The sequence below is a fragment of the Ursus maritimus genome, unplaced genomic scaffold (assembly GCF_017311325.1).
Source record: "Ursus maritimus isolate PB19 unplaced genomic scaffold, ASM1731132v1 scaffold_26, whole genome shotgun sequence".
In the NCBI taxonomy this organism is placed as follows: domain Eukaryota; kingdom Metazoa; phylum Chordata; class Mammalia; order Carnivora; family Ursidae; genus Ursus; species Ursus maritimus.
In genome coordinates, this window is record NW_024425119.1 from 2,213,475 (window position 1) to 2,240,710 (window position 27,236).

A 27,236-nucleotide genomic window follows, 5' to 3' on the forward strand; every position below is an offset into this window, starting at 1 on the left:
ATTTGCTACTCAAGAGAAAAGGAAAAAGTTCAGACCCCACGAAAATGCCGAAAGTAATGTAAATGGAATTCTTTCCGTGACTCCAATTCACATCAATAGACGTTACTGAGCATCTCCTAGGTCCTACTCAAAGAGTAGGAGAAATTCTCACAATCTTGTAGGGGGAGGCAAACATGCACAAGATGACAATATTTAGCACAGTGACATGCTGTAAGGGAGGTACCAGCTGCTTTCTGATTGCTACCCTTTGACTCCAAGTACTAGTCCTAAGATAGAGTAATTAATTCCAAAGGAGGGCATGCTTCATGATAGAGTGGTATTTGGACTTGTCCCTAAGAGCACAGGCAGAATTCCCACAAGTGGAAATGGGAGAGTGAGACCCTCTCAATGGGCAAAAGTGCAGAGGCCTGAAAACACAGGACAAATTTTGAGAGTGATAAGAACATCACACAACACTTTCATGCACAAAATTCAACTATAAAAAACAGAGAAGGACGCCTAGGTGGCTCAGTTGGTTGAGCGTGCGACTGTCGATCTCAACTTAGGTCGTAATCTCAGGGTCACGGGTTTGGGCCCCGAGCTGGGCCCTGCCCTGGGAGTGGAGCCTACTCAAAAATAAATTAAAAAATAGGGGCACCTGGGTGGCTTAGTCGGTTAAACGTCTGCCTTCTGCTCAGGTCATGATCTCAAGGTCCTGGGATCGAGCCCACATCGAGCCTCACATTGGGTTCCCTTGCTCAGCAGGGAGTCTGCTTCTCCCTCTCCCTCTAAATCCCCCACCTCGTCTTGTGTGCTCTCTCTCAAATAAATACATAAATCTTAAAAATAAATAAATTAATAAATTAATTAAAAATAAATAAATGAAAACAGAGGGGCACCTGGGTGGTTCGGGTGGTTCAGTCAGTTGGGCCTCAGACTCTTGGTTTCAGCTCAAGTCGTGATCTCATGGGTCGGGAGATTGGGCCCTGCACTGGGCTCCCCACTCCATGAGGAAGTCTGCTTGAAGATTCTCCTTCTCTGCCCCTCTCTCACTTGTGCTGGTGAGAACACGTTCTCTCTCTCTTTCTCTCTCTCAAATAAATAAATAGATCTTTAAAAAATAAAATAAAAACAAAGAAAGAGAGAGAGAACCAAAGCCAAAATTCAAAGCAAAACAAGTCATTAATTGTTGGTGAAGCAGGACCTTCATACTGGGCCTTGCCCATGGAAGACCCGTGGCCCTACCCAGGAGTTTGGGCTTCATTCTGTAATCTGCACGAACCATCCGAGGCATTTAAACAGGAGAGAGGCATCATCGGATCTGTATTTAGGAAAACTGTTGATAGTTTGCCAGCAATAATGATTGATGGAGGATAGTGAGTGAGAGTCTAGGGGCTGGGAGCCCAGCTGGGAGGACTAATCCAGCAGAAACACGATAAGGGGCAGAAAAAGAACACTGTCATCCTGAGTGGAAGGAGGGGAGGAGGTATGGTCTCTGCATTATGCAGCCATGAGAACGACAAACGTTAGTGGAGGGAACCAACCACCAGCACAGGCCCTCAGACCACTTGCCTTTGTTCGCCACTGAATTGAAATAAAGAATACTGATGATGGTATATCTCTGTGTGGCTTTGGGGAGAGCCCACTATTTTTATGCTCATCTTCAAGGCTCCATTAGGTGCCTGGAACAGGTCTGATAGCCGGGGGATCTGGCCATCTTGCAAATACATGTTATTGATCAAAAAGAGTCACTACTATGGAAAAACAAAGAGCTTGAAGTGCATTTACCACCTAGAATTAGTCAGCAGAAATACATGCATTGAAATTAACAAAAAATATATAGTTTATAGTAGAAATAGGGGCACCTGGTTGGCTCGGTCAGTGGAACATGCGACCCTTGATCTCGGGGTTCTAAGTCTGAGCCCCACATTGGGTATAGAGATTACTTAAAAATAAAATCTTTAAAAAAATAGTAGAAATAATTATCAATAACTTCTGCATTCCTGGGTTTGTATGTATGCACACACACACGCACAGAAATATATATATATATTTGCCCAAAAAGTTACTTCACCCCCATCTGCTGTCTTCCCACTTTGGACCCTCAAAGCTATTCGTGGCAGAGCTCACTTGAAAGTCACTGAAGCCGCATACAGCTTGAAGACCTCCTCCAGCCTCCACTGCACTAACGTGTCATCATGTGACTGAGTTCTTTCTAATGGTATCTTAGAAGAAATGATGTCTACCACTTCCAGATAAGCATGGAGGCTTTCAAAGTAAGGGCTGAGGACAGAGTCATTAAGACAGAAAAAGCCCAGGTCCCAAAATTACCACTTGGAGAACTGCCTGCCCATAAGGAACACGCACTTGCCTTTTACTTGGGCTGGAAACAAACGCTGATGGCTTAAGAGCCAACTGACATTTGGGTGTTTGTTCATTACAGACGCTGGCATCAGCTTAACTAACACAAACTCGTATAACCCTCATTCTACCTTGTATTAGACTCATCTCTGTACTTTTAGAAAAACCCCCTTTTGGGGGCAACTGCATGGCTCAGTCGGTTAAGCATCCAACTCTTGGTTTCAGCTCAGGTTGTGATCTTACGGGTTGTGGGATCGAGCCCAGCATCAGGCTCCACGCCCATCGGAAAGAAAATCCCCTTTTTGGACTGTAAACACCCCATTTTTATTTATAGTTGCTCAAGCGGTTTCTAACACTATCAAAGAGACTTCAACTGTTGTAGGGGCGCCTGGCTGGCTCAGTCTGTTAAACGTCTGCCTTAGGCTCAGGTCATGATCCCAGGGTCCCGGGATCAAGTCCCGCATCCAGCTCTCTGCTCAGTGGGGAGTCTGCCTCTCCCTCTCCACCTACCTCTCCCCCTGCTCATGCTCACTCTCTCACTCTTTCTCTCAAATAAATAAATAAACTCTTCTTTAAAAAGAACTTCAATTGTAGATAAATTGCTATCCTCATTAAAAATATAGAGAGGTATCCAGCCACTCAGTCATATGAGGACAGTTTGAGTGAGGGTAACAAAGCTTAAATTCCTGTTCCTGGAGGTCTAAGACATTTTGTCTGTCTCGATAGATAGTAAAGCCCAACATCCTTGAGGTAGTAAAAAAGAAAAAAGGTTAATTTTCTATTAAGCTTTTTTACCTACAGCAAGATCTAAATAACAGTCCATCATCTTTTACTAACGCAGTCCCGGCTCTTGCTAAGTGTGTGACCCTAGACAAGTCACACAGCTGCTCTGGGTCCTTGATTTCTCAGTTACGTAATGAAAGGCTGAACTGTATAATCCCTAACGTCTTGTGCAGCCCTAACATCTCGGGCATCTACTGACCAGCCAACCAATCCGGTGAGATTGGCTCATTGATTGCACTTTCAAAGCAAAGTATTTTTAAGATTTCCAAACTTCAAAGAAAGTAAAGCCTAATAAGACATTACACTAGGTTTTAGTTTTAAGTGACAAAAGTTGATTAAGATATTTGGATAGTGTCACTTTTAAGAATCTTTGCTCATAATAGGTAAAAATGGCCATCCAATTTGAAATTGCATTTCTTTGATTATTAGTGAGGGTACACACTTCTAGACGTTTATTAGCCATGTGTATTTCCTCTTTCACAGGTTGTTTAGTTTCAAGATTAGAACACTCGCAGGAGGACCACAGAAGGGGATGTCATCGCCTGCCTCTCTCCACCAGCGGCCAACTAACGGGCCCTCAGGTATCTTGCCCACAGCCGTCACCAGCTCCAGGGACTGAACCGTAGGAATGACTCCTAGCACCGGTTCGGCCCTCTCCTCCCAGGGTCTGCCTGCCTTTCATTATGTGTTCAATTCAATGGAATAAAAGTGGCTGCAAGCATAGCCTTGTGGGGTTCCATATCTCTTCTCTTTCTGTGACAGCCGCATCCAATTTCCTCAGTGGAGAAGTCAAAGGGGTTACAAATACCACTCAGGACCTGGAAATGCAGCTGGGCTGTTTGAGCTTCTTTCGGCTTCTCCATGAATAAAGATTCTACGGAGAGGCCCTATACCCACAATGCTGCTAATGACGGACGAGGCAGACGGGTCCTCAAACTCAACTGGCCGAGGGGGCCCTGGCTTTGCCTGGCTAACCCTCGCTCAAAAATGTGTTTTTGCCAAAAGAAACCCTGTAACGAGATATGCGGTGAAGTGACACAGACAACAGACGTGTTGCATCAGAAGGCATGTTTCTGAGTCTCCGAACCTCACCGTGCTCTGGCCGTGGCACCATCCTGACATCCGCCTCCTGCGCCTAGGTGACGCAGGGCGTGTGCGGGGAGTCAAATGACGGAAAAAAACAACTCTCCCGCCATCTGGGTTCTATCAGCAAAATAAAACAACGCTGTTGGCTTCAAGAGCATTTAGAAATTCCATTTAAAAAAAAAGAAATTCCTTTTAAATAAAAGAGTTTAAAAAAATTGATGGAGAGGGAAATTCTTTTTTTTTTTTCTGAAGGTTCTATTTATTTATTTGCCAGAGAGAGAGAGAGCAGAAGCAGAGGGAGAAGCAGAAGCAGAGGGAGATGCAGACCCCCTGCTGAGCAGGGAACCTGATGCAGGACTCGATCCCAGGACTCCAGGATCATGACCTGAGCTGAAGACAGACGCTTACCCGACAGAGCCACCCAGGCGTCCCCAGAGAGGGAAATTCTAATGAGGATTCTCTGCAAAAACTGCCCAGTAGCCAGTACCCCCGAGTTGAAATCAAGGAGACATTAGCAGGAATCTTGTCCGATTGCCGCCACTGGAACACGAATAAGGGAGGAGTGTCCTTGATCTTCTCGAAAAGGGCCTTGTCCTTGTGGATGTCACTGTCTGGGGTGGCAGCAACAGGCAGGCAGCTGGATCTGAAGCTCTGATGGGCCACAGACAAATGGGCGTTAACGGCACACAGTGTCACCGTGGTTTGCCGGACTTCCTGGCTGCCTCAGAGAAGCTGCATTTTTCTACTCCTATGTAGCACATCCACCAGACCAAGGGAAGCCACGGGAAGCCACAGAAAGCCACGGGAGAGCTCCCACAGATGGAAGCAAGAACAGGAATGTAAAAACGCATCCCGAAGACAACTTCCAGCTTAAGATGACCAGACCCCTAGGAACGTTTCGGTGGTAAACACGTTCATGTTTGTGTGAGAGAAACCGCACACCCAACCCTAAAAGGCCAATATCAACAACCAAAAAGTCCATGGAAAACAGCACAGCGTAACATAGCAAGTATGATGTGACCCGGTTTGGCTCAGCAGGGAACAGCACAGAACGGCGTGCAGCAAACGCTAAAACTCTTGCATTTTTCCGATGTTAAGGAAACAATTCTCAGTGACTGAGGCAAAACCAGGAATGTCTGTGTGTTTATTCCAGCTCCTGCCCCGCCCCCAGGTTGTTTCCTACAACACGGATTCATTCACTGATCCATTGTTAGAGAAACAGTTTCCTCTCCCCCTCTCTCTCCCACTCTACTCCCCACCCCCAACATATAGTAGCCAAAGAAAAATGATCAGAGTTAGACGCAGTGTTTGTTGAGTGCTGACGGCACGCACTGCACCAGGGGCTGAAGGACCGGAGCGGAGGCCCGCAGGTGAGGACGCAATCCTCGCCCTCGTTCTCCCCTGAGCGCAGCCAGGCCGGGGAGGGTCCAGGAAGGGAGTGACAATCACAGGCAAGACAGGGCTGTGGGGTTGAGGGGTAGCGCCAAGTTCCCATCCTGTTAAATTCTAGGCAGCAGCTGCCGCAGAATCTCTACCTGTTTGGTTAGCCTGTTCAACAAACAGAACTTGTGACAATTTCTATGCATAGAAGTAAACTTTCCTTGACCCATTAAACCCCCTCTGACTTACACAAACAAACAGCTTTTTTATTGAAACAAAACATAGAGAAAAATGCACACATCTTAAATATACAGCTTGGTGAATTTTTACATTCGTATACACCCACGAAACCATCACCCAGATCAGGAACCATTTAGCCACGAGCACGTCAAATCGACACGCTACAGAAAAATGCAGGAGAGCTCAGTCGGATCTCTGACGTGCCTTTTAAAAGCTGTGTTATTGTAGTTGATTTTACTTCGATGTTTAGAGAGAGTTTATTCTTTTTTGTGCGCAGGAGGGGGGCAAAAGGAGGTCCACCCAAGCAGGAGTTAGGCACACAGACACTCATTGAGAATAGAATTTTCTGCTTGTTTAGAAGTCTTTCAGGATCGCTAACATTTAAGAAATGTTTAAGAAAACATTCGGGCTCCCACCTACTGCTGCCACATATTTGCATCTCTTATGTTTAGGAACAGGGTGTGAAAGCAGTTTAACTTTTATATGTAATCTGGGTGCCTTCTCTTGCATAACAGCACAAACTTAATTCCCGCCAACTTTTTTTTTTTGGTGGGGGGGGAGCCATTTCTTTTCCATGGTAAAACAGCAACAGCAGGCAATATTATTTTCAGGTCTTCAATTCTCCCTTTCCAGCTTTGTCTTAGAATTCATTTTTTTTAAAGATTATATTTATTTATTTGTCAGAGAGAGAGCACAAGTAGGGGGACCAGCAGGCAGAGGCAGAGGGAGAAACAGGCTCCCCACTGAGCATCCCCACTGATTCGGGGCTCAATCCTGGGACCCTGGGATCATGACCTGAGCCGAAGGCAGACGCTTAACCGACTGAGCCACCCAGGTGTCCCTTGTCTTAGACTTCAAACGAACAGAATAAAAAATAAAACTTGAGGGGCGCCTGCCTGGCTGAGTCAGAGGAGCATACAACTCTTGATCTCCGGGTTATGAGTTTGAGAGCCCCCGCAATGGGTGTAGAGATTATTTAAATGAATAAAACTTAAAAAAAAAAAAGTACAGATGCCTGGGTGGCTCAGTCGGTTAACTGGCGGTCTGTCTACTTTCTGCTCAGGTCGTGATCTCGGGGTCCTGGGATTGAGCCCCGCATCGGGCTTCCTGCTTAGCAGGAAGTCTGCTTCTCCCTCTGTCCTTCCCCTGCTCATTCTCTCTCCCTTTCCAATAAATAAATAAAATCTTAAAAAATAAACACTTTAAAATAAAAATAAAACTTGATATTTTTAAAAAAGCAAAACCAACCAACCAAACAAAACCCTCAGTTTGGAACATGATCCACACACCAGAACTGAACAGCCAGCTTTCTCCCAGAGCTGTGGATAATTTAAGATGATCTAATGTTAACCATATGATTCTTATGTTGGTCAAGGATTAGAAGTGCTCAAATTTTAAGCCCTTACTATCTTACGCTATAGAACACAGAAAAACTTCAGTTAGCATAGTAATTCATGTAGTAGCTACAACTTTCTACCAGTTTAGGACACCTTACAGAAGGTTTTTTTTCTTTTTTAAAATGTATTTATTATTAAGATTTTATTTATTTATTTGTCAGAGAGACAGAGAGAGAGAAAGCGCGGGCGCACAAGCAGGGGGGTGGCAGGCAGAGGGAGAAGCAGGCTCCCTGCTGAGCAAGGGCTCCTGACCTGAGCTGAAGGCAGATGCTTAACCAACTGAGCCACGGATGGGGCTTGAACTCACGACCCGAAGATCAAGAGTCGCATACTCTTCCAACTGAGCCAGCCAGGCACCCCCAGAATGTGTTTAATAAATCTATGTTTGTATTGAAAATTATAATAATCAGGATATTAAATGTAGCGTATGAAAGCAAACGTGAGTCTCTATAGTGATGCGTTACAGACTAAGGCACCTTGCCGATGAAATCATAATGCCAGCTAATTCAATTTTAGCTCTGTCAGCTACATTTCTTAGTTTATACATTCTTTTTCAAATGGTGCCAAACTTTTAAAATTTATAGGTTTAAAATCAGAAAAATGGAGGACTAAACTGAAAGAGGATCCCAAAGATTGTTTTCCATTTTCCCACAGCACTGTGTCACTAACATGCTTGGGTGACACACATAATCACTCTAAAATAAAACGCTCGCTGGTCCTCCCTTATTGAAGTTAAATCCATTAGCAATCCTCACCCCTTAGTAGCATAAGGGATCAAATTTCCATGTACTCCTGCCAATGTCTGAGTATCCTTCCCACTGCACACATGGAGTACAAAGGCAATCCTGCGTGTGCACCTGAGTCAAGAATTCAAAGATACTCTGCAGGTCCTAGGAAAGATGCACCCAACCTCGTTGTCCCCGCGACCCTGAGAAAATCATTTCTTCACTCTAGGCTTTATTTTCTCCATTTGCAAAACAAACAAACAAACAAACAAAGTGTTGCCATTAAATGTCCACACAGCGCTCTCAGAGCTTTAAAGGAAAGGTGTCATCTAATTAATAAGTTTTGTCATTGTGCCAAAATGTTGACAAGTCCAATTTCAGTTTGTGCCCTCATCCAGCTAAATCAAAGAATTCTCGATAGTTACAACAGCAGCCACTGATTATTTGAGTAAGTTACTTGAACACTTTGGCCTTAAATGGTAAGTGAAATTTAAAAATAAGAAGTAAACAACAAATTAAAAAAACCTCACTGAATTCTAGGCCTTGAAACTGAGAGAAGTTGTTCCAAATTTAGAAAACATTTGGACAAGGTTTTTGTACTGTTTTCCCGTCCCTCCCAGAAGAGGGAAAAGCCAGTGCTTGGTGTTACTGACATCTTCAGGAATGACTGGTATTCAGGAAAACAGCAGTATCACATGATGTAAAGATCTGATTTTTATCTCCTAACCATCTTTCTTCTGGGGTGTGAAGAGTTAATTCTGGTTATTTTCTAAACCTTTAACCCTACCCTCTTGGTAGAAAAGGGAAGGCTGGCTGTGAGCTCTGCAACAGGGCCAGAGCTGGTCCCTCAGACTCCTCTGGGTCTGGCATTATGTAAGAAATGTAAATGCTCTGTTCGTCCACATAGAACTTTCCAGAAAAGTCTGGCTCGGCCCCAGTACCTTTTCAAAATAGGAATCACCTTCAAACTCTGGCTCAATAAGGCTTTAGACAGCAGAGTCCCAGGCCCAATGTGGAGTTACAAACCAGTTCTGAATAGGATTGATCTTGATGCCTCCTTGCCTTTTGAAATATTTATCAAGATATGACAAACCCATGAGGATGACCTTCACCGCAGAAAGAACCACAGCCTCAGGCTATGGAGAGGCAGGAAAGTTAGCCTTCCATTCCAGGGTGGTGAAAGCCTGGAATGTAGCCAGCCTTTGTTAGCCCCACAATCTGTGCTTACTTCCCTTGGAAAAGAGAACTGAAACTGGCCAAGAATATTCCTTCTCCGCTCTACTTCAGCCCTCAGTACTGAAGCTCTGGAAAGAGCTCTGCGTGCAGTAACTGTCCGGTCCCACAAATACAAAATGGTACTTGGTGAAAACCGTACGTTAGGAGCCTCACTCAAGACCAACATCCTTCCGTCCTCCCCTCTCTCCGAATGTTCTGCCTTTCCCGCCTCCCCTTCCTCCCCGCCGGAGCGGACTAGTCGCTATTTCCAGTAGTGCGTTTTCCATTCTTCACACCCCCCACTCTCTTCTTGCCCTGGGCCACGCTCCTCTTCTCTCAGCCCGGCCCCTGCGTGCCCAAGTCTCCCTCACATTCTGCTCACGGAGTCTCATTTGGAAAAAGCACCGAGTGGGCTGTTCCATGGAGAAAGGGCTAACGGGGAAGTAGCCACTAGAGGGTGACATAATTACACACAAGTGCATTCCTTGGGGACCATGCGAGGCCCAGCCAGCCAGGCAACCACCTGTGGGCCTGGAGGTGTAAAATGGATGATCAGCTATCTACCCACAGCGTGTACACTCACACATCCACTCTCTCTCTCTCTCATACACACACACGCATGCACACAAATACTGACTTACCTTGGCTAGCAAATCAACCAGGGTCTTCAAGTGCTTTGCATGGACGTCGCACCTGGCCCTGGCCCAATACTGCGCACAGTGCAGTCACTATCTCATTCACTGCTAACCACTGTTTTCTCGGACCCCTCCTTCTGTGGTGTCATGTAGAAACTGGATCCCAGCAAGGTGCAACGATAAGCCTACACTGTGAAGGCAGCAAAGCACAATGACTTCGAATGTGGTCTCCAGATCTAGACCAAGTTCAAATTCCAGTTCCCCTAGCTGTTTGGTCTTGAGCAAATCACTTCTCTGTGCCATAGTTTCTTCATCTGTAAAATGGAACTTTCTTCATAGGGGGTATAGGTTAGCTATTGTGAAGAACAGGTAAGTCCATATGTGTAAAGACCTTAATAGAAAGTCTAATGCACAATGAATGCCCCATAAATATTAGATATTCTCATCATGGTCAGGAACTGTACTAGGAGGTTACATTCAAGTCTCCCCAAAACTCCCAAGATGCAAAAATCACTAGTCCTATTTCACAGACAAGAAAACCAAGGCTCCAACTGGTTAAATAACTTGTCCAAGTCACAGAGCTAGTAAGTTATAGAGTCAAGATTTTAAACTAGAATCTGTCTGACTACAAAACCTGTGTTTTTTTCATCCTATCACTGGGGGCAGGGTGGGAATGCAGTCATCATGAGCTTACGATCTAAAAGATAAAAGATAAGTGGGGGCAACATTTTTTTTCTATATTTTTATTTTACTGACAAGGGAGAGCGTTTGGGAAGTTAATTTAATAGAAGTTTTAAAGCAGGAGAAAGAGAACTGGGCAGCAGGAAGTTGCTCACCAGTGGCAGGTGTTGCGAACCCAGGTCGGCAGCGTCAACATCACCTGGGAACTTGTTAGAAATGCCAACGCTCAGCCCCACCCCAGACCTCATGACTCAGAAGGCTTCAAAGGCATCCCGCTGCATGCTCCAGACTGAGAACCATCGCTCTAAGCAAGAGTGTGAGAGTCCTATGCGTTGAAGGCCACAAGTCGGATGTCCCCCTGGCAGAGGAGTGTGGGACTAAGGACGATGCCGCTCTTCCTGACTTTCGCGGGAGACAATGAGTTGCCGAGAGATAGATGGCTGGCTCTAACTGAAAGATCATTTTATTACGCTTTGGCACTTTTGCTATGTTTCCGCTCCTTTAACCCGCACATTTCTTAAAAACAGGAAATAACATTTAAAAAAATGTTTAACTGTCAGCAAATGTATATCTATACAATTTGGGGCACACCTGTGTGGCTTTTTTTCCCCCACAGTGCATTTATCAGAGAAAACACAAAATAGCATTTAGCAGATCTCTCCTCTATGCCAGGTTCCACACTAGGCCCGTCCTGTCCTGTGAATTTTCCCCCCTCAGGGAGTTCGCACAACAGTTCTGTGAACAGGAATTACTTTCATTTTATAGATGAGGAAATTGAAGCTCAAAGAATTTCAGTCACTTTGCCGGAGGCCATGTGTCTGTAATGGGAGAGCTAGGATTCCAATGCCCAACTTCGGACTCCGAGTCTGGTGGAGACTGAGCTCACGATGCTGCCTTGGGAACAGAGGCGATCTAAGGAGCCCCCATGTCCCAGCACTCAAGGGAGACACACAGGGAAGCCACCCTCGCCCCTGGGCCTTTTGCGGGGTCAGGCAGAACACCAAATGGCTCTTGTTCTCCATTCCTGCCTGGATGTGTGCCATCAAACTCTACTGGTAGAGAGCAGTGAATTGGGCAAATGAGGAGAAAGACTGCCAGTTAAGAACGTTTTTTTTCTTTTTTTTTAAGGATTTTATTTATTTATGTATGTATTTATTTGAGAGAGAGAGAATGAGCAGTGGGGAGGAGCAGAGGGAGAGAGGGAGAAAGAGAAGCAAACTCCCTACCGAGCAGGAAGCCTGATGAGGGGCTCAATCCCAGGATCCTGAGATCCTGACACAAGCTGAAGGCAGACGCTTAACTGACTGAGCCACCCAGGTACCCCAAGAACATTTTTTTTTCAAGGCAACCTGGTCTGTAAAAATAGTAGGAAAGTCCAAGCCACGAACTCAAATTTCCTGACTTCAGATACTGAATTCCATTTCAAGGTAAGTAAGAGTTAAAGTTTCCTTGTTCTTGAAGGGAAAAAAAGCCAAAAATTCTTTGAAAAGGTGATTTTTAAAATTAACCTAACTGATGCCTCAAGATGGAAGAACCATAAGAAAGTATGACAAAGCAGGGCTGCTAGTAATAGAGTGATCTTATTTTTTTTCTAAACAAGTAAAGAAAAACTTCAGCCTGTTCTCTAAATAAGTTTCCAGCCTATGTAACGACCTTCATGCACCAACCCTACTCATCGGTTCTAGGCTTCCCTATGGTGACCCCCTAAACCGAAACATGTTATTTCTATCACTCCGGCGGCACCGGAACACGTGCAAACACACCACTAGGGGCAGGTGCTCTCGAGCGCATTGCTTGGTCCTAAAGCCTTAAAGGCAGAAACAGCACTTCCACGTCTTTGTCCACCTCAAAGCACAGAGCAGTGCACAAAAATCCTTTTAACATTTTCCCAAAACACAGACTGGCTGAAAATCTATCTTGTTAAGTGTTCACTGCCCTGGAAATAGCTCTATTTACAACACAATTTATATTTTTTTTTAGAGTTGCTGTATCTATCTGCTTTGTAACAAGTACCTAAGATTTTTGTTAATATTAACAAACGACAGCTGATATTTGAGATTATTCTATCCAAGTATTTCTAATCCTTTGGTTAGGTAGCTGAAAATATGAAAACATACATTAGAGTTAATGCTGCGGGGCGCCTGGGTGGCTCAGCCGGTTAAGCCGCTGCCTTAGGCTCACGTCTGATCCCAGGGGACGTCTGACTCCTGGGATTGAGTCTCAGGGCGGGAATCCCTGCTCAGCGGGGAGCCTGCTTCTCTCCCTCTCCCTCTGCTGCTCCCCCTGCTTATGCTCTGTCTCTGTCAAATCTTAAAAAAATAAATAAATAAAATAAATAGACTTAATGCTCAAAAGTTGCAAATTACAAATGGCAACCTGTTTCCAGAGAAGGAGGGAATGACCATTCATGGGGGGGCGGTGATCATTAGTAGCACCCCCTTTTGCTCTCATGAGTTTTTCCAGTTCGGACAACAAATCGCACAGTCGCCTTTCGTGGGTGGTGGCGAGACTGGGGACGGCGCCCTGAAGGCCTGGCCAAGCTGCCTGCCCGCATCCCGCCGCCCCGCCCCCCGCCCTCCCTACGCCGCACTCTGCCCCTCCATCGCATGCAAATCTTTGCCCCTCATCATGTCGTCGCCAAGTCCCCCTTCTGGTGCTTTGTGTCTCAGCCGAAGAAGATGCAGAAGTCTTCAGGGGAAACTGCCGAGTGTAGACAGGTGTTGGAGAAATCCCCCCTGGCGGGTTTGGAACTTCGGGGCCTGGCTGCGCTTTGACTCCCAGAGCTGCACCCATACAAGGCCTGTACGGGGAGTCCCGGCACCTGACCACTGGGGGCGCTGTCACCCAGTACTACCCGGACCTGGGCGCCCACTGGATCCGGAGCAGGAAGGTGGAGAAGCCTGCAGCCAGCACGTGCTGCTGCTCCCGGATCAAGTCCCCGCTGCCCCACCGGGTCCTGTGGCGCCAGCACAAGCCACCAAGAGGCCCCACACCTTCTTTTAGATGCAAAGACTCCCTGCCGTCAGGTCTGCCCAAATAAACTCCTTGGAAAACTCCCCTTCCCCCCCCAAATAATAATAAAAATAAAAAATAAAGTGCACAGTCACCCTAATGAGAGGGCTCTAGCTACCCAGGCCCCAAGCCCTTCTTTTTATTGTGGTGGTTAAAGCCCATATTTTAGGATATAGCAAACTTATAATTTGGGAAGAGTAAACAAATAGTTCTGGGTAATCCTGGCAATTTGTTGATAGGAGAACAATTTTCACCTATTTTTTTCCTTTTACTTACATCTTTTTTCAAAATGTTTGCTCTATTTAAACATTTTTAATTACGGTGAAATACATATAATGTAAAATTCACCATCTTAACTATTTTTGAGTATATAATTCAATAGTGTTAAGTATATTCACATTGTGCAAAAAATCTCCAGAACTTACCATCTTGCAAAAAATGAAACCCTATATCCAATAAACAACTCCCCATTTCTTCCTCCCCCAAGCCTCTGGCAAACACCATTCTACTTTCTATTTCTTTGACTTTGATTATTCTACATACCTCATATAAGTGAAATCATACACTGTCTTTTTGTGACTGGCTTCTTTCACTTGGCATTATGTCCTTAAGATTCCTCCACGCTGTAGCCTGTGCCAGAATTTCCTTCCTTTTTAAAGCTCAGTAATATTCCATTGCATGTATATTCCACATTTTGCTTATGCCATCTTCATCGATGGACATTTGGGTTGCTTCCACATTTTGGCTACTGTACATAATGCCATGAAGATGGGTGTATAAATATTTCTTTGAGACCCTGCTTTCATTTTGGGGGGTTATAAACCCAGAAGTGGAATTGCTGGATCATACATATGGTAGTTCTATTTTTAAGTTTTTGAGGACTCCCCCCCCCATACTGTTTTCCACAGGGGCTGAACCATCTTACATTCCTGACAACAGTATGTCAGGGTTCTAATTTTTCTATATTGTCACCGACACTTTTTTATTTTGTTTTATTAATAGTAGCTATCCTAATAGGTGTGAGGTGCTATCTTACTGTGCTTTTTAATTTGCATTTCCCTAACAATTACTGGTGTTCAGCATCTTTTCATATGCTTGTTGTCCATTTGTATATCTTCTTTGGAGAAATGTCTATTCAAGTCCTTTGCCCATTTTAAAATCAGGCTATTTGTTCCTTTGCTGCTGCTTAAGTCTTCTATTTGCAATCAGTGAATGAAGTCCTCGCCCTCTGTTATCTTTAATATTCTCTAACCAAGAGGTGCCCCAAGGTACTCTCTTGTTTAGTAATACTAGAAAAGAAGAGAATGTTGCTGTCAAGAAATCTTGAAGTTGGAAAGTAGTTGGAAAGTTACCATTTATAAACCTCAGATATCCGTTGCTATTGGTTGTCCAGACTCTTGGAGAAGTTTTGATATGCCTGAAATCTTTCATGAAGATATTATGTTATTACTGCTCTCATTCATTTCAGTTCAACGACATTTACAGGGTGCCAGTTACATAATAGACATTGTGCCATGGATACTTTAGCGTTAATATAAAACACACACAAGGGGTGTGGGGTGGCTCAGTCGCTTAAACGACTGACTTGATTTCAGCTCAGGTCATGATCTCGGGGTACTGGGATTGAGCCCCAGGTTGGGCTCACCACTCTCCAGTAGTCAGCTTCCCTCCCTCTTTCCCTGCCCTTCCCCCTGCTTGCACTCTCTCTCTCTCTCTTTCAAATAAATAAATACATCTTTAAAAAAATAAATAAAACACACACAAAATATTTTAACTCCTTTGATCTAATAATACCTATCAGATAGGCTCTGGGTCACTAGCTTTGGATCTACATTTTTTTGAAAGAGTTTAAAAAGCTACAGCTCTCTTCTGATCTTTCCTGCCAGAGCTTCCCTCTCTGAATGAGGAAGTATACACACCCTTAAGTAAGCCTGATATTTGGGTTGGGCCTCTCAATTTTCCCAGGCCTCACCCAGGTGAAAAACACACCCTATCTGAAAATCTAGTTCCTTTAGAGTTTTGTTTTGTTTTTTTTTTTAGATTTTATTTATTTATTTGACAGAGAGAGAGACAGCCAGCGAGAGAGGGAACACAAGCAGGGGGAGTGGGAGAGGAAGAAGCAGGCTCATAGCGGAGGAGCCTGATGCGGGGCTCGATCCCAGAACGCCGGGATCACGCCCTGAGCCGAAGGCAGACGCTTAATGACTGAGCCACCCAGGCGCCCCAGTTCCTTTAGAATTCTTGGTAAAGTTTTGGAGACACTTCCTACACAAGGCTATCATTTCTGCTTCTATACAGAAGCTCATTCAGAAAAAACTTTTTTCTGGTTGCAACTTGTTGAATCATATACAAAAATCTCAACAAGTCCTTAAAACATGAACAGCCATCCAGCGCCACCAGTACTTTGCGCTGCCCGCTCCTCCTTGCCTCCCCTCTCCCAGGAGAAGCCCAGGCAGCTAGCCCAAGAAGCAGGGGCCGTGCTCCAAGGCAAACTGATGGCCCTCGACTACCACAACCCTGCTGGCTTCAACTGCAACGATGAACCAGAATTTAGAAACTTGATTGTTTGGCTTGAAGACCAGAAAATCAGACACTACAAGATTGAAGGCGGAGGTAATTTAAGAAACTCCACAGTAGTGACTGGCCCAAATTCTTTGAAAAGTATCTCAGAGATGTTAACTGTCCTTTCAAGATTCAAGATTGGCAGGAAACAATCGACTGGCTTCTTGGTTTAGCTGTAGGACTTGAGTTTGGAGATAATGCTGAAAAATACAAGGACTTGGTACATGATAACACAAAAAATACCAGCAATGTAGAGGCACTGAACTATTTGGATGTAAATGATCCTGATTTTAAGGCTGGTGTAATGGCTTTGGCTAACCCTCTTCAGATTCCGAGTCAGGATGACTACATGGTAATGCTTAGCGCAATTCGCATCTTGGTACAGGATGCGGTCCTACAGCGCTACAGCCAATCAAACAAAAGAGGGCTTGCCTGTTGCTTTAGACAAGCACACTCTTGGTTTTAAAACAGGAGATGCTGTTCTTAACGAAGCTGCTCAAATTCTGTGATTGCTGCACATGGAAGACCTCGGAGAGCTATAGGCAAAAATTCATGAAGCCATAGTAGCTATTCAGGCAATTACTGGCGATCCAAAGACAGACCACAGGCTGGGAACACTGCAGGATTTCAGCTTCTCACCTACTCAGTACAGTTGGGAACCATGTATGGCTCTGGCAAGTGTTTGGAAATCCAATGTCACATTTTCGAGGGAAGAATCCCAGAAAATCGACTACATTCTAGAGGTTTACCATCATTGGCTTTTTAATAAAATTCAGGAAAGTGGGGGAAAATGAATAGCTATTCACAGGATTCTCTACATTGGTATCCGTCTTCTTCGGATTATCAGGTCTCTGCTCCGTGATACCCTCCATCCATTTTTGTGTCCCAAATCTGAACGTTAACCCAAACTCCCAAGAAGCCACTGAATGTGAAAATATTCTTAATCTCTGGCCTACTTAGGAACAATCCATAAGCTCCAAGGTAGAGAAGACACCAGGACTAATCTAGGCTCATGGTCTCCTGGAGCATTACTACTGGAAAGGCCCCTGAAGATTATCCAGTCAAATCGTACCCGTGTCACATGAGGAAACTGAGGGCCAGAAAGGGGACACATTTTTTCAAAGCCAGGCAAAGTCACCCTGTCTCCAGACAGCACAGGGCTCTTTGATGCCACACCTCTTTTTCTCACTAACGTTCATTTCCTGAGACGCCTCTTGATGTTTATTTACCTATTTATTGAACATGAAAACAATCATATTACTGGAAATCCTTGAACTTTGTTTGAATGTCTTAAACAAAAGGCTCTGTATTAATAAAAGTCCAGAGTTCAACTCAAGAAAAAGTTTTGCTAGAAGTAGGATCAAGTGGCCAACTCCCAGAGAAAGTGCTCTGGGCACCTCTGAATGACTCTTCAGACTTGAGAACAATGGCCTGTCTAGAGGAGGAAAACCACTGAGCTCCTTTTCTTCAGGTCATGCTCCCAGCCTACAAACACACTCCCCCGGCCCCTGTGTGGTCTAGCACTTTGTTTTGTGTTCAGTAGGATTGAGGTGTTTGGGATTCATACTTTAACATCAATACAAACACATCTACATCCTCAGAATAACAACAACGAAAGTGACTTTCCTGTGGAGTTTAAGGTAAAAGTTTAGGCCTAAGTCACGGAGACAAATGGAAGGCCAGATACGCTCTAGGAGAAGAGGATTAGCTCGGGGATGGCCCAGAGTTATGACATCTTACTGCCGCAGCACATCTGGGTCTAACAGTACAGGTGACTAAAGTACAGTCTGTTATTTCAGAAAGGTTGTAAAAACCCACGGGCCTCACACCAGGTGTAATGTGGGTGAGGTAGCAAATTTGTAAGAATTTTTGCTTCTGCATTTCCTGATTTAGGAACAGGAGAGGTGGGGGGGGGTGTCTAAAATATCTTCTGCCTATTAGTGAATCTGAACGTACTTGGTCTAGTTGGTCTCTTGGGCAAAGAGAGGTGGCCAAAAATTAATCTCACAGACTGAATAGGGAACCCATTCAAAATCTTGTTTGGGTCCTCAAAGAATCAATAAAACCATTTTCCTTTTCTGATAAATACATCAGGTTGTCCTGTATCAGGTTGTATGGGTCCATGAGTTCATTAAGAATACAGAGGGTCATTTTCTCTGATCCAAAAATTCTTGGTTTGGGGATAGTTAAAAGGAAACGCTGAAATCCTATCGTCTGCGCGGGCATTTAAGACCCAGGAGCCACATTCTAAAAGAGAGCACTGCTCTGGTTCCATAAAACCCAGTTTATAAACCCACAGACATTTGCTTGCAGCGTCTTAAACCAAGTCCAATAGTCACTGTATTTTATTTAAAAAGTATCCTCGTGTTAGTACATACAAATATACTCTCAGTACAACTGTCCGTACAATTTATATTTAGTTCAAGAGGCTAGGGTGAGAAGGAAAAAGATCATAAAGCAAGGCTCAGGGACTGCTGCTCCCTTCTAAGCGCAAAGCAGGCTGAGGCGATGCGAGGGCATCCGTGGCGCTCCCGACAGTCCACAGTTCAGCAACAAAGTGCGGAAGTGGAGGGAAGTTTTGATGTATAAAGTACCACAGCGGTGTCTGCAAACAACCAGAAGATGCTAGAAGGGAGCAGGAAAGGGTAATGCTAGAATGAGGGCTGGAGAGGGTCAGTGTTAAGCTAAGGTAGTGATGAATAAAGCCGAGTTTCTCCGTAATTTGAGGCACAAGACGGGAAGGAATCGTAGGAAGCAGCTCCGTTCGGGAGGACTGGGGGTGTTTTAACAGGGACGTGTTAAGGGACATTAGGAACAGTAAAAAAAAAAAAGGAGAGTTGGAGTGATGATTATTGAATACTACCACTGGGAGGAGGGTCTTGCAGGGATAATAAAGGGAGAAGGGTGTAAAGGAAGGGTCAGGAACGGTAGGGGTAAACTATGGGAAACGACTGCGCAGACGTCAGCAGCAAAGAAAAAGAGAAGGAATGGGGTTGGGGCGTGGCCCAGAAAGGGAATGGCTCAATAGCGGGCTCCGGGGTGAAAAGGAGAAGGGTGGGGAAGAGCCTGGCTGACAGCTGCTCTCAAATGGCGCCTACAGGGTTAAAAATCGGGGCGCCCAGACTAGGAAGAACTCGGTTTCCAGGGTAACGGCTCCGACAGTTCCGGCAGCGCAGGCTCGTACCATTGCGCGGGCGCGCGCGGGGGGAGCGCGGCGGGAGGCGACGCGCGAAGGAGCAGTCGGGCAGAGGGGTCCGGCCCGGACTCTACCAAACGCGCGGCCCGCCTGCTCGCCCCGGGCCCGGCGCCGAGCCGCGCTCCGGCCGCGCCGGCCGCGGCGTCCTCCGTGCCCGGGCCGGCAGCTTCCAACTGGCCGCGGACGGCGGGGGGAGAAGGAACGTGCGCCCGGTGGCCCGGATTGGCCTCCAGGTCCCCCCGCCTGGGCGGCGGAGTGCGGGCGGCCCGGGCTGGGAGGTTTGAAAAGCGGGCGAGAGACAAAGGCAGCAGGAAGCCTCCTCGGCGCCCGGAGCCCGTGCTCGCAGCCCCCGGGGCCTCCCGGCCGGCCCGCCGGCCCGGAGCAGCAGCGTCGGCGGCCGGCGGCGGCAGTGGCAGGAGGCAGAGGATGCGGCAGGGGGCGTGGGAGCGGCGGCGGAGCGGGCGGCGCGGGCGGAGCGGCGCGGCCCGAGTGCGGCGTGGTTAGACCCGAGGCGGCGGAGGCGGCGGAGGCGGCGGCCCGGCCGGGCTCGGGAGTGAGTGAGAGGGCGCCTTCCCCGCCCGGGATGTGAGGACCGAGCGGAGCCCGGGGCGGGGGGAGGGAAGGGAAGGGAGGCGAAGCCGGCAGGAAGGAAGGAAGGACGGACGGACCAGGAGGAGGAGCGGCGGCGGCGGCCGGAGCCGGAAGGCGGGGAGGGGCCGTCCGTTGGGCCCGAGGCGGCGGCGGCAGCGGCCGGGGCGAACCGCTCTTGTCGCCTCTCGGGACAGGAGCGGCGGGGCCCGCGCCTCCTCCCCCCGGCGCCGCGGAGGGGGGAGGAGGAAGATGGAGACCCACATCTCGTGCTTGTTTCCCGAGCTGCTGGCCATGATCTTCGGCTACCTGGACGTCCGGGATAAGGGGCGCGCGGCGCAGGTGTGCACGGCCTGGCGGGACGCTGCCTACCACAAGTCGGTGTGGCGGGGGGTGGAGGCCAAGCTGCACCTGCGCCGGGCCAACCCGTCGCTGTTCCCCAGCCTGCAGGCCCGGGGTATCCGCCGTGTGCAGATCCTGAGCCTCCGCCGCAGCCTCAGCTACGTGATCCAGGGCATGGCCAACATCGAGAGCCTCAACCTAAGCGGCTGCTACAACCTCACTGACAACGGGCTGGGCCACGCGTTTGTGCAGGAGATCGGCTCCCTGCGTGCCCTCAACCTGAGCCTCTGCAAGCAGATCACCGACAGCAGCCTGGGCCGCATAGCCCAGTACCTCAAGGGCCTGGAGGTGCTGGAGCTGGGGGGTTGCAGCAACATCACCAACACCGGCCTCCTGCTCATCGCCTGGGGCCTGCAGCGCCTCAAGAGCCTTAATCTCCGCAGCTGCCGCCACCTCTCGGACGTGGGCATCGGGCACCTGGCCGGCATGACGCGCAGCGCGGCCGAGGGCTGCCTGGGCCTGGAGCAGCTCACGCTGCAGGACTGCCAGAAGCTCACTGACCTTTCTCTAAAGCACATCTCCCGCGGGCTGACGGGCCTGAGGCTCCTCAACCTCAGCTTCTGCGGGGGCATCTCGGACGCGGGCCTCCTGCACCTGTCGCACATGGGCAGCCTACGCAGCCTTAACCTGCGCTCCTGCGATAACATCAGTGACACGGGCATCATGCATCTGGCTATGGGCAGCCTGCGCCTCTCAGGACTGGATGTGTCGTTCTGTGACAAGGTGGGGGACCAGAGCCTGGCCTACATAGCCCAGGGCCTGGACGGCCTCAAGTCCCTGTCCCTCTGCTCCTGCCACATCAGCGATGATGGCATTAACCGCATGGTGCGGCAGATGCACGGGCTGCGCACGCTCAACATCGGCCAGTGTGTGCGCATCACAGACAAGGGCCTGGAGCTGATCGCGGAGCACCTGAGCCAGCTCACTGGCATAGACCTGTACGGCTGTACCCGCATCACCAAGCGCGGCCTGGAGCGCATCACGCAGCTGCCCTGCCTCAAGGTACTCAACCTGGGACTCTGGCAGATGACGGACAGTGAGAAGGTCAGGTGAGGGCAGCAGCACCTGCTCCCCTTGTCCCGCCCTGTTCATCCTCCGGTCCCCACCACAACCCCCGCCCCCCTCGCTCGACATGCACACTTACACATAGATCATTGTAGCGGATGAGATGGGGGCAGTGAAACGAAGCCTCAGCTCATTTTCTCCCTCCTCCTGCACCTCGGCCCACTACACGCCCATTCCCATTGCATCTGGGGTTCCTCTGCTGCCCCTCCCTTGCTCCCCTCTCTTATTTCCCCTGACGATGGAGAGATGGATTCAGCTACTTACCCACCCACTCCTCTCTGCAGGGGGATGGAGGACTGTTTGAGCTACTGTATCCCCACTGCTTTACATTTGGAAATGGGGGAGGGGGTGGGGAGTGACTAGTCCTTAAAACCCTGGGGAGTTGAGGAAAATGCCTGCCTTCACTTAAGCTTTCATTTGAATACTGTGATCTGGTTTTTATTTTGTATAAAGAGCAAACCCAACTAGCACGGCCTTTCCACCCTTCTTCCTTCCTCTTTGTAACTAGTCCCAGGCTCTTCTCATCACTTCTCCTACAGTGCTCTGCTGTTCACGCTCATTTCCTTTTAATTGTCTTTTTTTTTTTTCGTGTTTTTATTTTTTGAAGAAATTTGAAATCACGGTCCTTTTTTTTTTCTGCTGAATATAGTCTATATATTATATATATATAAATTATATATATATACATATATATATGTCTGGCTACCTCGTTTTAGTTTACTTTTTTCTCTGAAGCCCTGGAATTCTACAAGAGAGATATTTTGAGACTGAAACATTTTTGTGCCTAGACTGGAAAGATGCCCATTGGGTTTGTACGTCTTTTTTGTTTTGGCTTCTTCCCAAACCCCATCCATCCAGTGTGTCCCACTTCCACATTCTGGCTATAATTTTTTCTCCTTGCCCATTGGGACTTGGGGGCCCAACGGGGTTCGTAAATCTTGACTTAATTTATAGCACAAATGTGTGGAAGAAATGAGAGTTGAACTTCTGTTTGTTTGAGATGCAGATTGTGTCTTGAAAATGATTATTATATATGCAAATTCTGCCCTACCCTCACCCTCTTCCTAGTTTCCCCACAAAAAGGTCACACGGTGAGGCTTCCTGTTGGAAGCAGAGGAGCAGAGTTGGCCTACGGAGCCCCTGGGGCTGTAACGTGAAGGGGAGGAGACTGAAACTCATGTCTTATCTCTGTTCTGTTAATAAAATGGGAGTTTGTGGGTTTTACAAAAATCTGTTTTTAAATGGAGGAATAGATGGCTTTCTTTATTTTGGTGGGGGTTGGGACTTGTGGCTTTAAAAAAAATCGCTTTTGAGTAGGATGTATATTTTTGTTGGAGTTTTTGTTTATTTTTTTAGAATCCTCCACAGCAACATGCGAGACCATGGAGTTAAAGAAACCCAGAGACCTTTATCAATTAATTGTACTGTTTGTGAATTTGTATAAATAATAACAAAGATCCTCTTAAAACGTTTATATTCTTACAGTAAAAGGTTAAACTGATATTTATATAATAAAAGAGGAAATATGAAGTATGTTTTTGAAAAAAAAAAACAAAACAAAAACAAAAAACCTTGTATCTGTGAATTATTTTGAAGGCAGTGTGTGTTTGGGTGCACGCCAAAGTAGGAGGTGCTGTTTGTTACTCTAAGAGGAGATAAGGTATAGAGTTCGGTGCATCCTGTGTGGTGTGAGTTAAGCTCATGGTTATAAATTTATTCTGTATAAGGTTTACCACTGACATCTAAATGTTTTGTTGCTAGAAATGTGACTGGACTGGAGATTTATATAATTTTTGGTCTTAAACTGTCAACAACATGGAAATTGAAAGAAACCGAACAAAATGGAACTTTTTAAAAAACTAGATCTGTAAGAGTCACAGTTTCCCCAGGGTGGAAATGAGATCCAGGGGTCCTGTTGAAAAATGGGTCATGAGATGTGGAAGTGGGGAAGAAAAGACGGGTTTCTTCCACTTTGAGTGGGTGTGGGGAGGATGTGAAATGGTGAAGGGTGGAGGGAACTGAAGCCATTGTTCAGGAAAGTTAAAAGAGCGCTGTCCTTGCCTGCTCGCTCACTTGCTCAGTCATGCGTGCTGAATCTCACAGTGTGAGTGAGGGTCCTGGTGGAAAGGAGGAAGGCAGTTCGGCCCCTCTTTTTAACATTCTCCTCCAGGCCCCGCTGTATTTAAGCACTTTCCTGGGGGATGGGGAGGTTGGCCAGGAGTTCTTGCACATTTGCATTTTAAGCACTTCCAGTGCTGAAGCTCGCCACTCAGATCCACTGTGGTGAGGGCTCTTAGGCTGAATTCGGGGCAGATAAATGAATACCAACAATTCTAGCGGAGTTCCCTCTGGTAGACAATAACTAACTAATCGACACCCCTGTGGCTGGCTGCGGAAGTGGCAGGCTATAAGTACTCAAAACAGTGGAGTAATTCACATTCCTGGTTTCACATAGGTCTTAGTTGTTTCTGAGATTTTTTTTTAACCAAAAAAAAAAATTACAGATACCCAGCAAGAGCTAATAAGAGCGGTAAAAACTTTCCTGCAAAGACACCTCTTTCCAGGAAGAGCTAGAACCCAAGTTTTCTTGGGGTAAGATTGTTTTGTAAAATTTCCAAGCTTTCTGCTGGAGCATATCACAAAAGCTGCATTGTTCCTTTTTGGAGAGCCAGCACAATTGGGTCTAATTGAGCCTGACACTAGATCCATCTTCCTTTTCTTTGGGGAAGGTGTGGATCTCTTTCTTCCCTTTTAGGTTACAGTGCTTATTGCCTGGAAAAAAAAATGTGTGAACCGTAGTAAGAAGTCGGGACTTGGAATTAGGGCCAGCTTTCTAATTTAGCATTTGGCACTATACCGCATGAAGGTTCCACAAGCTGTAAGTTCTTGGACTGTTTTTCTTCCTCCAAAAGACTGCATGACTGTACGGATTCAGTCAATAAAATCTGAGCACCTCCTAAGTCTTAACCTCTGTGCTCACATTCTTCATTTTAATACACAAAATAATCCTACCAACTAACGGGAAGGGGTTTCCACTTTTCTGTTTGGTTTTGTTTTTTACTTGGAAAGCTAAATTAATAAGCTTGACTAAAGGTCGATAAATTAATGTTTGAAAGTTAAGATCACGGGCCTACTGTCCTCATCCTGAACTGGGTATACTTAAGAATATTATCTGGAGTGTCTCTGGAAGCAATGAATAAACCATTTACTTTCATCAGCCAAGGTTAACTGTTTATCTCTCAACCTTTGTGGATGGAAAGAAATGAATATGTGTTGAGAACCTGGGGTGTGCTTTGCACGGTACCTGTGAATTTCTCCTCTCGGTCCTCAAAGCAACCTGTTGAAACAGGTATCCTGATTGGCAGTACTCTCCTGAAGCCAGCCAGCCACTAACGGAGGGAAACCAGGACGCACACCAGGGCCAGCTCCAAAGTCCAGCTCCCTTCTGTACTCTGAGAAGGTTCAGTTACTGATCATACCTTGAGTTCCAGTGAGGTGACCTCACAGAAATGAGTGGTAGCTGTCTGAGCAGCGTGTGGACAAGCACAGGCCGCAGGGCACCACTTAAAGGAATATGGGTGGATCCAGTCTCCACCATACCTACTGGAATGGAAAGAAAAGCTTTTAAAGACTAAAAGCACTAAAGAAAATGATAATATTTGGCGGGTGCTACAGAAGTTAAACGGCACTTCAGGGCAGTTTTTAGAATAGCAGGAAAAAACCTGGTTCGGGTATTTGCTGCAACTTCAGAAGTGAAAAACCAAAATGGGAGCTTAGTGTAAACTTTATCACCTAGAAGTAATAAACCTCATGGAAACGGTTTGGGTGGTGGTGGGGGGAGGGCTCTGTATACCTTTCTTTGGGCGGTAGCCCTTAAAGCCTGTCTGGAAAAGATGGTAAATGCCACAGTGGGGTTCAGTTTCTGCAGTCCCCTCAGGACCCTGACAGGCCTCCGCCAGAAGTGCTGGCCGGTGCTGGCTGAGTCTCCCTGCTGTGGACTCCCTCCAGTGGGATTCCTCAGGCCTAAGGCAGGGGAGGGCCCGCCCCATGTACCCTACATTTGGCAACAGGGATAGGGATGCTTGCCTAACTTACAGTATGTCTTTAAATAGTTAAGAAAATTCAAATTAATCATACTCTTTCATGATTCAAATCAACAACAAAGATCTGAAAAAGCAAATGTTTCTTTTTATTGGAGTTTCCTTTTAAAGGTAAGAACTTTCTCTGAAGAAAGGACACTTGATGTGTAAATTGAAGTTGAAGCATGGCCTCCCCCCTAAGTCCTGGTGCTTTCCTGCTGTGCTTACTAGAGACGTGCTGGTCTTGGAATAAGCAAAACCTTTTTCACTTCTGACTTAGGAAATGTGAACTCGAGTTCTCAGAAGGGAAAGGTAGTGGCCCCCAGGGACCACTGTGTTTCCAAAGAACAAGCACATCTTGATTAAAAGATCGGATTTGTAAAACAAAACGGAGGCCTCAAGCAGCTTCTGACAACGGTCTCTTGCCAGTCCCCTGTGAGGGGGTCCCCTGGCCTCTGCTTCCGCCGCCCTGCTGGAGAGGGGGCTCCAGTAAGTCACACACTGCTCGTCCTCTCTGTTGCCCTTCTCTTCCCTGCAGCTCACCTCACTCCCCTTCCAGGTCATTCTGTCCATTTAGCAGAGGGCAACACCTAAATTTTGTGCCCCACGGGACCCCTGGGGAGGCAGGGGTGAGGCCTTCTGATGACCTATTGCGGAGCACAGAATCGGACACCAGAAAGCTATGTTCAGAACCAGGCCTATGCTTAGGCCACCTTTCTCACTTTTTGTTCAAATGTGATGTAGCAAGTTAAAGTATTTTGCTAAGTGAATGGTATCAAACAGATAAGGCACTCCTATTTGGATCACTGGCAACTATTAATAATTTAGAACTTAGCAAAGGTAAGTGCACAGCTAGAATAAAAGCATGTACTCTTAGGGCTTGGAGAGAAAACGAATCGTTTCTAGACAGTGAGTACATTTAAATGTCCACAAATGATCAGTTCCAGTCTTTTCCTCTTTTCCAGGGATTGCTCTGACTTTGCCGGGTGGAGCTGCCTGTACCAACCCAGAACATTTGGTACCATGTAAAGTCAAGTCTTCCAGTTAAGGTGCCAGAGAAAGTAAGCTTGAGATCCGAGCTGTGCAGCACTAGCGTGGGCTGTGCTCAACAGCCCTGCAAATAAAACAAAACAGAAGTGGAGTTCCTCTGCTTGCTGTTTGTTAACCAGAAAAGTGCACGTTATTTTCTTAAAAAAAAAAAAGAAGTCTTACGTTTTTATTCTCTCATTACTCTTCGGCTTTAATTGTTTAAAGGACAAATGTCACATATCCTTGTAAGCTCGTTTTTATTTGTGGTGGTGGAAAATAGTGTCTGTTACAAAGAAGAGAAGAACGAGGTCCTTCTGCAGCCTCAAAGAAACCCGGGTGAGACCGTGTTAGGGACGCAAACGCAATCTGCTGGAAGAACTGAGTCATGACGTAGTGTTCAATTTCTGTCTCACAATGTTTGTTTTCACAAATCTGGTTGATGTTGTACATTTAATTTTGTAAATGGGGAAAGAGGCTTTTGCCTCGGTGATGTGAGGAGCACATATCAGAATGAGGACTGCTTCAGACTTTCATGACCACATCAGAGGGGGATAAACACGCAGGTAGCTCTCTGATCTTCCCCTGAGACACTGCAAAACACCACCCTGACCCCTTGGCTTCAGAAAGGTTTAGCTAAACCAGAGCCTATTTTCACTGGGAGTAGAAAAAAACAAAACAAAACCCAAGTGCTGAAAGTTACTACTGCTACTTAATATGCATCACTTTATGTAAACTTAGATATGTTTTGCAAGCATATGTATAGGATTATTCAAGAAGCAGTTTTGTAAATGGGCTATAGGGTACGGAAGCAGCCAGCAGTG

At 46.5% G+C, this 27,236-nt stretch overlaps 1 protein-coding gene, 1 long non-coding RNA gene and 2 pseudogenes across 4 annotated transcripts; 3 read left to right on the forward strand and 1 right to left on the reverse strand.

Moving 5' to 3' along the window:
• Positions 1-4,533: 4,533 nt before the first annotated feature.
• LOC121105348 lies at positions 4,534-10,951 on the reverse strand. The gene is made up of 3 exons (XR_005837797.1): positions 10,638-10,951; positions 9,808-9,991; positions 4,534-4,860 (listed from the first exon to the last, which is right to left on the reverse strand). It is a non-coding gene; the product is annotated as an uncharacterized LOC121105348 (long non-coding RNA).
• A 418-nt stretch (positions 10,952-11,369) lies between these two features.
• Positions 11,370-13,485, forward strand: LOC121105446 (annotated as a pseudogene).
• Positions 13,486-15,869: 2,384 nt separating this feature from the next.
• Positions 15,870-19,841, forward strand: LOC103675762 (annotated as a pseudogene).
• A 105-nt stretch (positions 19,842-19,946) lies between these two features.
• On the forward strand, positions 19,947-26,553 carry FBXL14 (F-box and leucine rich repeat protein 14). Of its 3 annotated transcripts, none has more exons than XM_008704900.2 (2): positions 19,947-21,291; positions 26,352-26,553. In XM_008704900.2, the coding sequence occupies exons 1-2, from the start codon at positions 20,093-20,095 to the stop codon at positions 26,413-26,415; spliced, it is 1,263 nt and encodes a 420-aa protein (XP_008703122.2). In that variant the 5' UTR covers positions 19,947-20,092; the 3' UTR covers positions 26,416-26,553. The 3 variants fall into 3 exon arrangements, with proteins under 3 accessions (XP_008703122.2, XP_040497938.1, XP_040497939.1); XM_040642004.1 differs by having other exon boundaries at positions 19,947-21,286; XM_040642005.1 differs by having other exon boundaries at positions 19,947-21,244.
• The last annotated feature ends 683 nt before the right edge of the window (positions 26,554-27,236 follow it).

What these genes read in the sequence shown, in the direction of transcription:
- FBXL14 (XM_008704900.2), top strand. Translation starts at nt 20,093, where the DNA reads ATGGAGACCCACATCTCGTGCTTGTTTCCCGAGCTGCTGGCCATGATC. An exon ending in ACGGACAGTGAGAAGGTCAG is followed by an intron (nt 21,292 to 26,351) that starts GTGAGGGCAGCA and finishes CCTCTTTTCCAG; the next exon opens with GGATTGCTCTGACTTTGCCG.